The sequence below is a fragment of the Protopterus annectens genome, chromosome 9.part0 (genome assembly GCF_019279795.1).
Source record: "Protopterus annectens isolate FY-2018-M chromosome 9.part0, PAN1.0, whole genome shotgun sequence".
Taxonomy (NCBI): Eukaryota; Metazoa; Chordata; order Ceratodontiformes; family Protopteridae; genus Protopterus; species Protopterus annectens.
Genome location: NC_056743.1, coordinates 1510633452 through 1510648825, shown reverse-complemented (window position 1 = coordinate 1510648825; position 15374 = coordinate 1510633452). Strand labels below are relative to the sequence as shown.

The 15374-nt window shown below is 43.5% G+C and overlaps 1 protein-coding gene across 2 annotated transcripts in view; it reads right to left on the bottom strand.

The window, feature by feature from the left end:
- Positions 1-15374, bottom strand: part of COLGALT1 (collagen beta(1-O)galactosyltransferase 1) — a 1137248-nt gene that overhangs the window by 546080 nt on the left and 575794 nt on the right. For both annotated transcript variants that reach the window (XM_044084453.1, XM_044084454.1), the window contains exon 6: positions 13042-13161. In XM_044084453.1, coding sequence (XP_043940388.1) covers positions 13042-13161 — 120 coding nt within the window. The remainder of the gene's footprint in view (positions 1-13041; positions 13162-15374) is intronic.

Below are 15374 nucleotides of genomic sequence, written 5' to 3'. Positions count from 1 at the left end.
TTGCAGAGTCAGCATTTTGAATTTTGGAATGTCCAGAAAAGTGTTTAGAATAGACAGGTCCAGTATTGGTCTCCAGGCTTTGTCCTTTCTGGGTACCAAGAAAAGTCGTGAGTAAAATCCTTGTCCCTGCTCCTGTACTGGTACTCGCTGAATGGCCCTCATGTCCATGAGGGATGAAATTTGCTTTTGTGCCTCTGCCCATTGATTGTGTGGCAGGTCTGGCATGCCTTTTGCCTTTGGCAGGGTGTGAAAGTGGAACCTGTAACCCTGAGACACTATATTCAAGACCCATTTGTCCTGGGTGATCACGTGCCAGTTTTGTGAAAAAAGTGCTCCCACTAAGGGAGCCTCCAAAAGATAAGTGCTTGGTACTGGTAGAGGAAAGTCGTTGGGACCGTTTCCTATAAGGTTGAGATTTGTCTTCTCCGCTTTTGGAGGTAGAAGCACCTCATTGTTTAGGCCTGTATGAGCCTTGGGCCTGGGATCTGCCTCTAGGGCATCTGTATCTGCCTCTTTGTGGCCTGACACTGGAAAGGACCAATTTTTTGAAGGCCAGTTCCTGCTAAATCTGGGTGGCTGTACCTGTAAGAAATCCTTAACTGCCTGCATAGATTTCGCTTTATCCTCCATTTTCTTCAACACCTCTTCTACCTTAACACCAAACAAAGTATCATGCTGTAATGGAGCATCTAATAATTTTGCTTTAACATGATCAGGCAAATTCTGTTCCTTTAACCAAGCATGCCTCCTAATCACAGAACCAGTTACGGCGGCCCTACAAAAGGCCTCCAAAGAATCAAAACCACATTGTAAAGTATGTTTTTCCACTTGTTCAGCTGCATGCAATAAATCCTGCATTTCCTTGTTTTCTGGACATTCAGAGTTAGGCAACATTTTCTGTCTTAATAATGACATTAAGTATTGCTGATATTTAAGCATATGAAATTGACAATTTAAAGCCCTTACAGCCAAAGTAGCAGAAGTGTAAACTTTTTTCCCCCATCTGTCCGGTGCCCTTGAATCTTAATCAGTGGGAACAGGGTTTTTAGCAGTGGAAGCCTCGACTCCCTTAGGACCCTGAGAAATAGATTCTGGGTCAGCAGCAGGGTTTTTGTATAGAAATTTATGGTAATCTGGGACCCTGTAGTATCTGTCTGGCTTAACAGGTGCAGGGGGTATAGAGTCTGGAGACAGGCCGGACTCTGAAAAAACATAATCTACAATGTCCAGAACAGGGGGAATAGCAAGGGGCCTGTGTTGAGGAAGTAAAAGAAAATCTCTGAGCCTTTTCTTAGATTCTGAATAATCCTGGCTCTCCCAATGAAAGTGCTCCCTCATGGTATGCAGGGTTTCCTTAAAGGAGTAATCTTCAGGAGGAGAAGCTGAAGGAATAGATTCTTCAGCATCAGAATCCTCATAGGGAGGAAGAGAGTACTCCTGATCAGAGGAGGAATCAGAGAAAATGGAAACCTGATCTGAAGATTCATATTCTGTCTCTTGCCTAGGCCTCTTATCAGGAGGGGGTTGGGAACCCCTGATCAAAGTAATAAGGTCTTCGGCCATTTTGAGCATCTGTTTTTTAGGCATGGAAGTCTGTCCTGTAGAATGCTGTACTTGTTTCTTGTCTTTAGAGCTGCTTTAGTCTTTGGCTTTGAAGCTGAAGATGGCTTTACATATAACTGTGTATGTCTGAAAACACCCACAGAAGCCAAAGCCTGCACAGCGGCTCCGGACCCATCTGAGGGAATAGTTTCCGAGGATCCAATACCTTGAGTATCCAGAGGCCCAGTCAGCTCCATGTAGGAGTCGGAAGCGGCTTGTGGCTCTGAGGTAGGGGGTGTCAGGGGCTGCGAAAGCGCCTCACTGAGAACTGGCAAACTGACGACTAGCTTAGTGGAAGCCTCATCGTCAGTTTTGGACCTAGGATGCCTATCCTTGCATTTTTTATAAACTCCAATCGTTGGCTGTTCCGCCGGCATTGTATAATTGAATCTTCGGCCGAAGTAATGAAAGGCAAAATCATACCGACGCTTAATAGTGCATTGGTTAAATCTAGCACAAAACCGACAACATGCAACGTCGTGGTCAGGGCCTAGGCAAGGAATACAGTAAGAGTGAAAATCCTTATGAGGTATTTGCTTCCCACAAGAAATACAATTATTAACTTTTTCTGACATCGGTCTGGAGCAAGAAAAAAGTTTCCCCAATGGGGTACTTACCTGTAATGAAGACTTCGGATCTGAAATTCGATTTCGAAAATCTCAGCAGTCGGCCGACCGGCACTTGCGAACTGCTTTTGCTTCGAGCAGCGTGCCAAGAAAGACTGAAGAAAATGGCATTGGCTGCATCTTATATACCCCCTGGCGTACTGACATCAGGAAGAGGTGACAGCAACCGATGCCGGACCAGGACTTTGGAATTCAGGCCGACTGTGGGTAGCCTGCCAGCAGGATAACCCAAGTGTAATGACTGCAACAGTGAAACACGAACATCCATAAAGATGCAGAAGACCATGCAACACAGTACTTCCATGAATTCCTTTGCTGATTTGACTTTGCTGGATGACTGCTTTCAAGTACTGGGATAGAAAAAGCACCTTGTCAAAGGGGAGAAAGACCCTCTATTGTTGTGTGTGTCTAACAGTGCTCCTAGAAACAGTACTTGCCTTCTGAGAAAATGCTAGTTTAGGAGATTTAGAGAAGGACTCAAGGACTGGAGACATAGCAGGGCAAACTGCTGAATATTTTGTATTGCTTCCTCTTGGGAGACTGTCTGCATCAGTAATCTTCCATGTATAGATATATAGATGCCCCTAGTTCTACAATAACTTCATAAATGCCAAGAGTGACATGGACAAGCCAAAAGGAAAGGAGATAATTTAGTGAAGAAGGTCCTTGTTTTCAAATCTGAGAAACCCCTGTCCACTCTGCTTATAAGTATGTGGGTGCAGGCATCCTTTATAGGTACAAAGTGAACAACCTTGCAAAAAGTATAACATTTTGTAACATTTCCATGTCCTTACTTTTCTTGAAACCAGAAAGTCTGAAGTAGATTATTTTTTTTTGCAAGGGATGTGCTAGAAGAATGATGCTGTTTTGAAAATAAAGGCATGCACACCTGCCTCAGAATCTGCAGGAGCCATCTGTTCTCACTGATGGCCTCCCACAGTTTAAAAAAAAAAAAGATCTAACCTTCAACTACCTCCTTACAAAAAGATGAAGGGGGTGCAAGGAAGGTTTAGGTGATGGGAGGCTTAAAGTGGCTGCAGCTTTATATGATGTATTCACTGTATCACTGCCACAACCAGAGCACTCATGCTCAACCATTACCTCATTCAGCTATTTTTTTTTTTGTAGTCCCTCTGGCTTCAACAAAATACTGCGTTTGGCAGTTAAGGGCTCTGAAGACGGGAGTAGTAGAGGTTTATTCTTTTAAGGTTTTCTCCATCAATGGGAAGGGGGTTCCTGACTGGAACCACAGCAGTTGAGCTGGACTCCATGCACACCACAGGGGGATCTGCCAAAGAATTCTTACAGAGTCACTTAATGAAGTCATGGACCGTATAAAGCAGTCTTGATTCCTAGGAGCAGGAGGTTGATAATCTAGTTCCAAGGAAACATTTACAGATGCATCTTGCAATACTTGTGTCTGGAGAGATATCTACTTCTTAGGCTCAGACAGGCCCAGAAAATCTCTGTGCCTAATCTGGGACCAAGAGAATTCTTTTAGCCTTACTTTTTATGCAGGGTGCTTCCAAACAGGCCCAGAAAATCTCTGTGCCTAATCTGGGACCAAGAGAATTATTTTAGCCTTACTTTTGAAGGTTTCTTTTACTCTATGCAGGGTGATTCCAAATGAATCATCCCCTTGGGGTGAAGCACAGGACAGTGTGTCCTCAGTGTCATAACAGCGCAAGGAAGAAATCTGATATACACAGATCATGTCACCTGTCTTTGACTCCAAGACTTCAGAATCCTTCTGAGGAAAGGCTCCTCTATTTTCCCCCAGAAAAAAAGACCACTGAAGATAAGAAATTAAAAGTAGGCTACCTATATTTCAAAAATTCCCTAAAATCTTGACCCAAGCTGAAGAGATCCTCTGGAGGAGCCTGAAAGGTGAACTGGGGTTTGGTGGTGGTGTCATGGGTAAGCCAGAATGAGGCACTCTGGAGGGTGTCCACTTAAGCTTAGAGTGCTTAAGTCCTATGTCTGGAAATGGAGACCGTCTCAGGCAGCCTGGGTCATGGGTGGATGCTTGAAATCTCAACACAATCACTGCTGACATCTGTGTATACAAATTATATGGTAACACTCCTAATTCTCTAATTAGGATTTGAAGGTCAGAACCAGAAAGAAGTCTCGGGCCTGACTTACAGCTTAGTGAATTCTCCCAATGAGCATGTGCCATTATTCAAAAGCATGGCACATCCCCCAGGGGAAACATGTCAGAGGCTTCAGCACTAAAATACATTGGGTAATGAGGGTGTAAATGTATCTTGCAGACACTGGCACCCGCAGGCCTAGGGAAGCCTTCAGTCTCCCTAGTACCTTCACCACACTTAAGATGTGCTCTCTCTTTTAAGTACTTACCCAAACACTTTCTTTTTGGCCAAAATGTCAGTAGATTTCACAGACACTGTGGCAGTCATACATCAGGCATGCAAACTCCAATGTTTAGCAGTCTGAGAGAAATTTAGTCCAATGCCAGATAGTAACAGGACTAAAATGAGCACAGTGGGAAGAACGTGGACGTTGCACTCCTTACCCATGATGAAGAGACAGAGTTTAAGCTTCTCTTCCTCTTAGTCAAGCATCTAGTCCTGATGAAAGCTAACACAGGCTAGCATACAAATAAACTTATAAGGGATGACAATTTTCCTCATTTGGGTACTTATATTAATTCTAGAAGCAGGCTGAACATCTGATATGATGTTCTGCGAAATGCAGCACAAAAGAAAAGATGATGGTGCTGGAAAATGTCCCCCTTACATCACCAGCATCCTGATGTTGAGGTGGAAGGTGGTCTGCCAGGCCTGGGGGAGGAAGGTACATGGTTTACTCTTAAAATGTTGAAACTAAAAAGTTTCTTACAAAATTACTGAATTGTTTATCTGACTTTGGTAATACCAAATTACCAAAATGTCAGAAATGGTTAACTATGACAATCGAACATCAGAAGTTCCAATGTCAAAAGTTCATATTACCGTTAACGTTTCTGCAGGGGGGGCAAGCCAACCCTGGACACTGTATATACAAGGTTTGAGATTGCACTACAGTGAGGAAAATGGACAATTTTCCGATCCGCACTGTACACAGATGATCTCAATTTAAAATGTCACCTTCATATTAGCGAATGTGTACTCACTTTCGCTAATATGAATTCAAATACAGTGCAATGAAAAAGTATTGCCCCCCTTCCTGATTTATTTGCATGTTTGTCACACTTTTAATATTTAAATTTGTTTGATGATCTGAAACATTTGACAAAGATAACACAAGGAAACACAATATGCAGCTTTTAAGTGATGATTTTATTTATTAAGGAAAAAAAAACTATCCAAACCTACATATCCCTATGTGAAAAAGTAATTGCCCCCCTTGTTAAACCATGCAATAACTGTAGCTAATCACATTTTTGGGAAAGCTGAGTTCAATTTCACTAGCCACACCCAGGCCTGATTACTGCCAGACCTGTTGAATCAAGAGATCACTTAAATAGAACCTGTCAGACACAGTGAAGTAGGCCAAAAGATTCCAAAAAGGAAGACATCATGCTGCGATGTAAAGAAATTCCAGAACAGATGAGAAATAAAGTAATTGACATCTATCTGGTCTGGAAAAGGTTATAAAGCCATTTCTAAAGCCTTGGGAATCCAACGAACCATGGTAAAAGCCATTATCCACAAATGGAGAAAACATGGAATAGTGGTGAGCCTTCCCAGAAGTGGCCAACCTACAAAAATTACCCCAAGAGCACAGCGATGACTCATCCAAGAGGTCACAAAAGAACCCAGAACATCTAAAGAACTGCAGGCCTCACTTGCCTCAATTAAGGTCAGTGTTCATGACTCAACCATAAGAAAGACTGGGCAAAAATGGGATGCATGGCAGAGTTCCAAGGCGAAAACCACTTCTAACCAAAAAGAACATAAAGGCTCATCTCACTTTTGCCAAAAAACTTCTTGATGATCCCCAAGACTTTTGGGAAAATATTCTGTGGACTGAAGAAACAAAAGTTGAACTTTATGGGAGGAGGGCATCCCATTACATATGGCATAAAAGTAATATATTTCAGAAAAGGAACATTATGCCAACAGTCAAACATGGTGGTGGTAGTGTGATGGACTGGGGCTGCTTTGCTGCTTCTGGACCTGGACGACTTACTGTGATTGATGGAACCATGAATTCTGCTCTCTACCAAAAAATCCTGAAGGAGAAGGCCCGGCCATCAGTTCGTGACCTCAAGCTGAAGCGCACTTGGGTTCTGCAGCAGGACAATGATCCAAAACACACCAGCAAGTTCACCTCTGAATGACTTGAAAAAAAAACAAAACAAAATGAAGGTTTTGGAGTGGCCTAGTCAAAGTCCGGACTTGAATCCAATTGAGATGCTGTGGCATGACCTTAAAAAGGCAGTTCATGCTCGGAAACTCACCAATATGGCTGAATTAAAACAATTCTGCAAAAAAGAGTGGGCCAAAATTCCTCAACAGCGATGTGAAAGGCTCATTGCCAGTTATCGCAAACGCTTGATTGCAGTTATTGCTGTTAAGGGTGGCACAACCAGTTATTAGGTTTAGGGGGCAATTACTTTTTCACATAGGGCAATGTAGGTTTGGATTTTTTTTTTCCTTAATAAATAAAATCATCACTTAAAAACTGCATTTTGTGTTTACTTTGGTTATCTTTGTCTAATATTTACATTTGCTTGATGATCTGAAACATTTAAGTGTGACAAACATGGGAAAAAAAAAATCAGGAAGGGGGCAAATACTTTTTCATTGCACTGTATTTTCAGTTCAACATTATGGACATTGGTAGAACACACATTCGACCAACCTATACTCGAACTGACATTCCACATTTTGATAGTAAACCAGGTTCACAGCCCTGAATTTGTCAGCCATCAAATTTTCTGCAGATGTCCCAACAGTCACTACTGGGCTCTGCAACAGTAAATACAATGAATATAGGCAAGCTGTGTAAGAACTTACCATAACCTTAGATGTTCTTCTCTTCCATGTTGCAGTACTCATAACTGTAGGGAGGTTGCTGCCTGCAGCACCGGACATCCGGCTAGTATATCAAAGTCTTAGGAGCAGGGCTACGTGCGACGTTTGATGTCAGAGCCATAAATTGACGCTGGCTATAAAAGTGACGTCTGCACTTACCCACTTCAAAATGGAATGCCACATACAGTGTAAAGAGGGAAGCTTTTCAGACCCACATGTGAGACCATGCCACAGGGTGCCTTGTGGAGGCATGTGCTTGTTGCTGAGGGTTGATTTGGGGGGAGAGAAAGAGAGACAGAGAGAGAGAGAGACAGGTCCCATCAGGTAGATAAACAGGTAAAGATGGGGTAGGAGAGTGGGACTAAATACTGCAACATGAAAGAGAAGGACATATCCTATGTCCTTCTATTCTCATGTTGCAGTATTCACGACTGTAGGGAGAGTACCAAAGCTTTTAAGTATGAGCCCTTGGGGAAGGATGAGGTCCCTGGTCTTTGAGACCATGTAAGACAGATCTAGCAAATCCAGTTCTGGCTGTAGAAATCAAATCTAGTTTATAATGCCTGGTAAATGTATGGACTTATGACCATGTAGCTGCTTCTAGGACAGAAGTGTAGTCTACCTCCCAGAAGAATGCAGCTGAAGTAGCAGCAGCCCTGGTTTAATGAGCTCTCACATTTTTAGACGGAGCTTTCTCATTAAGGGAGTAACATGCAGAGATGGTCTTTGAAGTCCATGAAGATATAGTCTGTTTTCAGACTGCCTTCCTTAAGGCCCATGGGTGAAAGGAGACAAACAGCTGGTCAGACATTCTAATGGGTTTGGTTTTGTCCAGGTAATACCAAAGTTGTCTGTGGACATCTAAGGAATGTAGAGTTCTTTCAAAGGAATTTTGAGGTTGAGGGAAGAAGACAGGAAGGTTAATGGTCTGATTCAAAGATAGCTCATTAACCACCTTCGGTATGAAGGAAGGGTTAGTCCTGAGGGAGACCCTGTCCTTATGGAAGATGAGGTAAGGAGGGATGGCCATCAGGACTTGAATTTCTGATACTCCCCTGGCAGATGTGAGGGCCACCAGCAGTATGTTTTATAGGTACATAGCTTCAGTGACGCTGAGTGAGCTGACTCAAATGGAGGTAAGGTGAGTTTTTCCAAGGACAAAATTTAAGTCCCATGTAGAAGGTATTGGCTTATGAGGGATCTGACATGGAGAACCCCTTTCAAAAAGAGCTTATCCTCTAACCTGGATGCCAAAGGAGGTACCAAAGGAAGAAGAGCGGAAATGGCAGACACGTGGACCTTAACAGAAGAGTACGTCAGTCCTGAATGTAGAAGCTCACAAAAGGACCATGGGTACAGGAATTAGTAAAGGGTCCTGGTTTTTTTTTTGACACCACCTGGAGAATCTTTTCCATTTTGACAAATTTCTCCTGGTACTAGGTTTTCTGGCCTCCTGCAGGACATTAAGTACGCCCTCTGAGTATAGGTGTCTGAAGGGGCTCAGAAGCCTATCACCCATACGGTGAGTCTGAGGATTGATCACCTGAGGGTGTTATTAGGGACTCCCTCTGTCTTGTGTGAGTAGGCCAAAATAGTGGGGTAAACCTGTGGTGATTGCCCTTGGCTAAAAGGTGAATAAGGGGAAACCAGTGCTGTCTTGGCCAAAAGGGAGGCCCTAGCAGGATTTTTGGTTTGTCCCACTGAATTTTCAGAAGGACCTTCTGAATCATTGTGAAGGGGGAAAAAGGCACAAAGATACATTCTCGCCCAAGAGAAGGTGTCTACTTTCCAAGCCTGGGGATGTGGATCCCTTGTACAAAACTAAGGCATCTGCCTGTTCTGGGAGGAGGCAAGCAGATCTGCCTGAGGAATACCCCACTTGTGTACAAGATCCAGGAACACCTCTCTCTGAAGCATCCATTCACGAGAGGGTGCAGAGGTTCTGCCGAGAGTGTCTGCCATTGCATTCTCTTCTGAAGAAATGTGCACAGCTTTCAGGGGGATATGAAGTGTTGATGCTAAAGACCAAATCTGTATGGCTAGGCTGCAAAGAGAGAAATACCTTGTCCCTCACTGCTTGTTTATGTATCACAGGACAGTCACATTTGTCTTTGACTACTTTCAAGGTGCCTGGAAAGAGGACTTGTTAGAAGATCTCTAATGTAGGTAAAGGGCCTTCATCTCTGACACTGATATGGTCCTCTTTGCCTGAGTGGAGACCACTCTCCCTGCACTTTGCTTAGCTTGTGGTGGTGTTGTAGAACTGCCCCCCCCCCAACCTAGGTCTGAAGCATCTGTGAAGATTTGCTCTAAGGGTGGAGGTATCTGCAGGGTATACCCTGGTTGAGATTGATGGCTGCAATCCACCATTCCAGTTCTTTTTTCAGGCATGGCAGAAAAGGGAGAGAGATATCCAGAGGGTGAGAATGTTGGTTCCAATGAGCCGGAACTGTCATATGCAGCCTTGCTACAGGGAGCATGGGTATCAATGATGCTATGTGGCCAAGGGCTCTCAGGTATTCTCTGGCTGATGATGTTTGAAGAGTGAGAAAGTTTTTGAGGTAATGGGTGAGCTCTTATCTTCTGGCAGCAAATGAAGGCTGCCATCTTGTCAGTTCTTATCCTGCACCCTAAGAAGACTAGGTCTTGTGTAGGGGTCAGGTGGGTCTTCTCCTGGTTCACATTGAACCCCAAGTCTGCCAGGGTTTTGGTCACCAGGTGTAGGTGAAGGTAAAGGGTGTGACGGTCCTGCTGAAGTATTAACAGGTCATCTAGGTATGGGTATATTTGAATTCCCTGCTTTCCACAGTGGGTAATCACTGGAGCTAGACACTGTGAACACCCTGGGAGCTGTGGAAAGCCCAAAAGGTTATGCAGAAAACCAAAAATGCAAGGAACCTACTGAAAACATAGGAATTTCCTGTAGCAGGGTGAATGGGAATGTGAAGGTAGGCAGCCTTCAAATCTAGGGATACTATAAAGGTCTGGTGGGGAATAAGGGGCAAGAGCAGATGCAAGGTGAACATTCTGAAGGTGAGAACTTTGAGAAAAAGGTTAAGTACAGACAAATTCAGAATTGGTCTCCAACGACCATCTTTTCTTGGGACTAAAATATCCTTGAGTAAAATCCCTTGTTTGTCTGCTGTGGTGGTACCCTTTTTCTATGGTGCCATGAGCCTGTAATTGATTCAGAATAGAGGGGAAAAGATGACGCTGGCTTGGATGAGGTTGGGGTATCCCCTGGAAGGGGGGGGGGTAGTGTCTACCAAGTCATAAAATAACCTTTTTGAATGATGGAGATGACCCAGGCCTCTGAGGTAGGGAGAGGGTGATGCATAGGGACAGGGGGGGTGTAGGTAGTGGGTTTGAGTCACAGTAGAGGGGTTATGTCCTGGGTAGGCTGCCTCTGAAAAGAAGTGGTATTAGAGGAGGAAGAAGGTCTAGGAGTGGAATGTTTCCCAGGTTGCCTCAGTCCCTTAGCCTGTGGTAGAGCAGAATGAGATGATTGTCTCCTAACAAAGGTTGTCCTTTGAGGAAAGTTCATATGGTACCTAGAGATAGGTGAAACCAGTGAATGTTTTAAATTTTGCAACTCCTTTACTTTTTCTTGTAGGGATTTGAGGAGCTCTGCAGAAACTGCACCAAAAAGGGCCTTATTAGCTAGTGGTGCATCCAACAACTTGGTTTGTACATCCATAGGAAGGGGTTGGAGCCTCATCCAGGAGTATCTCATCAGGACAGAGCCTGAAGCTGCAGATTTGCAGAAACTGCACCGAAAAGGGCCTTATTATCTAGTGGTGCATCCAACAACTTGGTTTGTACATCCATAGGAAGGGGTTGGAGCCTCACCCAGGAGTATCTCATCAGGACAGAGCCTGAAGCTGCAGATTTTGAAGAGGCCTCCACTGCATCACAACTGCACTTAAGAGTGCTTAGTCACCTGTGACGTGGTGGAGAGTAGGGTGTTAAGGGGGGGGTCTTAGCAGGTGAGTCTGGTAAATCAGGTATGAGATCTTAGAGAGGGTGTCTAAAACAAACCTGGCCATGTGGGTTTGATAACTGAGAGCTCTGATGGCAAGTGTGGAAGAAGTATAGGCCTTCTTTCCTAGCCTATCCATAAACTTGCTGTCCTTGTCAGTAGTGAATAGAGAGGTTGAAGGCAGCTGTCTGGAGGATACAACAGCTGAGACTGCTATGACTGCAGGGGGGTTCTTGAACAGGTATTGTGTATCCTGAGGGACTTTATAGAACATGTCTGGACATTTGGAAGCTGGGGGCTGAGTCAGGTGCCTATGAAGCAGCCAAAATGGGATCTTGAAAGTCCAGAAGCAAGGAAGGGACTTGCAGATGGGGAGGGCTGATTCATTTGTAGTAATTCAAAATACCTCTTTTGCTGAAACATCTGAGGCCTGCCATTTGAAGAGTTCTCTCATGAGAGAGATGGTATCATCCAAAAGAAAATTCTTCCCCTGGAGATTCAGGACTGATAAGAGTCCTCTTCCTCAGGGGTAATGAAGTCCTTGAGGGATTCAATTTGAGAGCAGTAAGTAGGGGAATCTTCAGAGGAGGAGTAGTATTTTTTCTCTGATTCTTCTAAGGCCTGCACTGGAGAAGGAGCAGATTGAGGTACCTGCGACTGGAGGGAATGGAATGCCCTGAAAAGATTTTGGGGAAAAAAATTCCCATCCAGGTGCAGTTTACAGTTCTGTATGTTTTAATTTCTGTTTCCTCTTCAGAGGAGTTGAAGGATGGGTCGATTTAGAAAGTCATCTGGGAGGATGGCAGAGCAGGAGTAGGCCCTTCTGACACCACGACCTGTTGTATCCTCCTAGTCGCTGGCAGCTGATGGCTGATCTACCTCGGCAGTCATACTCAAGAGTTTCCAATGAAATGGCTTCCATCACAGTTCCCAGTTCTAGCTGAGAAACACACATCCGATGGGACCTTGGGCTAACACCTGCCTAGAGAGTCTCACCAGACTCCTGTGATGCAACATGGGCATCGGGTCTAACTTTTTTGTCCTTCTTCCAAGGAGGCTCGTCGGAAGTACCTACGTTGCCCTCCATACCCAACACTAGACACCAGAGTCTCTGGTTCTCGAGATAAAGTTTTAGTGCAGCCAGACAGCTGCAAAGTGGTTTAGGCACAAACAATTTACAAATGTTGAAAGTCATACGGTCGTGGGCTTCCCCTAAACACATTAAACTTATCATGCATGTCCTTGTATGGAATTTGTCTTACACAAGCGCACTTCCCCTGTCTATTTGACATGTATGTCTGAAAAGCTAGAGAGATAACAAAAAACCCAAAGGGTACAGCAGAGTCAAACTCTTTCCCGAAGCTGGGAACAAGAGACCCGAAGATCACTGTGGCAGAATAGTTCTGAAAGTGGGTACATGCAGATGTCACTTTTATAGCCAATGTCGGTTTATGGCTCTGACATCAAACATCACATGTACCCCTGCTCCTAAGACTTTGGTATACTGGCTGGATGTCCGGTGCTGCAGGCAGCATCTTCACTACAGTTATGAATACTGCAACATGAGAATAGAAGGACATCTTATGTTACTATGTGGACATCTAAAATAAAGTGAGAAATGTAGTGTATATCAGGGAAGACAATAAGTAGCTATGGAGAAGTGAAAATATGCATATCCTATACAAGGATGAAACAATGACTGCACATATCTGAATTATTCTTAAAGTATGTTACAAAGAAGAAAAGCTAATCACTTTAGTCCCTTCCTCTCATTAGCAGATAAAATACAGCTCCCCACCCCAGCACTGGAAGGCATCTCATTGCTTCCTACCCATCACCTCCAGCAGAACATGCAGGAAGCTTTCGGCTTCGTCTTGGAGTGTTGCATGTGATCTCAATGGTACTGGCAGGAAGCCATAGATCTCCTTGTTGCACACATACATCTGGACATCTGAAAATAAGAAAAGGGGAACACTTAAGTGTGATTATAAAACAAAAACAAAATATTCACACAATAAGAATGACAAGAACATTAATCCATAACTCTTAATTCACAAGTCTGGTATTTAGTGCTGAGGATTAAGGCTATGAGCTATTAATGATCTGCTTCTTTTAGTTAAGGGTTTGAGTCTCTTGGCCTCTATTAGCCTACTGTGCGACTAAGGAAGTCATTTAACCAAACAGTGCTCCAAGACCACTGAGAAAGTGGACTAGGCTCTCAGTGGTCTTATAGACCTTAAGGCTAGTAGCTACCTACTGTAAGCAGCAAAACTAACTTGTCTTTCAAGGTATTTACAGAACAGGACTAACTGAAAATTACGCCATTCCTATGGGAGAAGTATATTTTAATGTTTGTGGAAGGAGTACAAATATTAGAAAACTGGCTACTTAAGATGGAACCTTTCCCTAACTCTCAGTACTGCAAGCATCTTCCTCATCACTTACTGCACTACATTTTACCTCAGCACTCTCTGGTTAAACCATGGAATACACCATCATAGTTGGAATTCAGTGCCTGACCTCCAACCTATTCTACTCGCTTTGCTCAAAAGAAAAATAAATTGTGCTTCCAGTGTCAGTACCATCGTACCTGTAATTTCTCATGACATAAGGAAACAAAGACAGCAAACTTACAGCAAAGCCCCACCTACAGTCAGTCTGTTTCTCATCATCACCTTGGCTGGATCCTACCTTAAAATATCCACATTTTCTGACACGTTTCTGCAATAAACCGTCAGGATTGTTAAATGCATGACAAGGGGATGCGAGGACCCAAGTCTGCTGATATAATCCTTTTTTTCCAACACCATTTGCCCAAATATAAGTGGATCAACTAAATGAACAAAGACCACAGACCAATAGTTGCACCAAAAGTGCAAACTTTTAGCCCTTTCATAACTGGACATCCCCTTTGAAGCTGACCCTTCTTACATCAATCCTAAGTCTATTTCACTTTAACTGGGTTAGTCGAAACAAGCAAAGCCAATCGGTAGGCAACACACAAGAAAATCTCCAAGTAGAGCACAGTATCATCATCTCCTTTCAGCTTATCCCAGTTAAGGGTCCGCAGAACGATTGGCAGTGGAGACTTACGGTGTCAAGGTGCCATCCCAGGACCCAACCTTCCACAGAAGGCGAACACACGTACACACACACACACACACACACACACACACACCCCTAGGGCCAATTTAGAGTGTCCAATCCACCTACAGCATATGTCTTTGGGATGTGGAAGGAAACCCAGGCGACCACAGGGAGGACATGCAGACTCCGCACAGAAGGCACCCCAGCCAAGAACCAAACCAGAGAACCTCTTGCTGTGAGGTGGCAACGCTAACCACTGCACCACTGTGGCCGCCTCAAGTAGAGCACAGTATGATGTTAAAAAAATACTGCCGTACACAATGAATATTTTTATAGGTTACAGGCATTATTTTACATAGATTAAATATGATTAATGGTAAGAAAATAAAATAAAAATCAAGATATGGTTATGAAGAGTGTCCACAGGTGACAAAATGGTGGTCATACACAGAATATGATTTAGTAAAAGCGGTCTTCTCCACAGAAGACAGTTTACTTTGGGAGGAGAAGTGTATGAATTAATGCTGACTCACCAAAGAAAATTTCAGCAAAGGGCAATAGCGTAACACCTATACTACTGAAAGCCACTTTCAGTGAAGCTTGGTCTTTTTTTTTTTTTGCAAGGTAGTAAACATCCCTTTACCCCCTTGTGGGAAGGGGAATACTTCACCCAAACTTGTGCTACTATTGCACAACAAGAGAGTGAGTTCAGGATCATGACTGACTAATTACAGCTCAGCTCTTCCAGTATGAAGACTGAAAAACTGTTTAAAAGGCTGGCAAAAATATATGGGTGAAATTCATTTACCAGCTAGAACACACACAGCCTGGATATCAGTCAAGAAAATCTTTAAGAATAAAAGAGCTGAATTCATAAATCTCTGATGCATCTCAGTAACATAATTTGTGCATCAAGGATGGATGAGAAAGATGTGCGAGACTACAGCTACACAATGCAGGTGAAATAAAATGGTGGCCATGCTGTATGCTAATGACAGCATAACAAAGTGCCATGCATGATGAGGCAAAAACACACAGCATGGTGATTCAAAAGTGTTTAATGCTGGGCTCACCTTA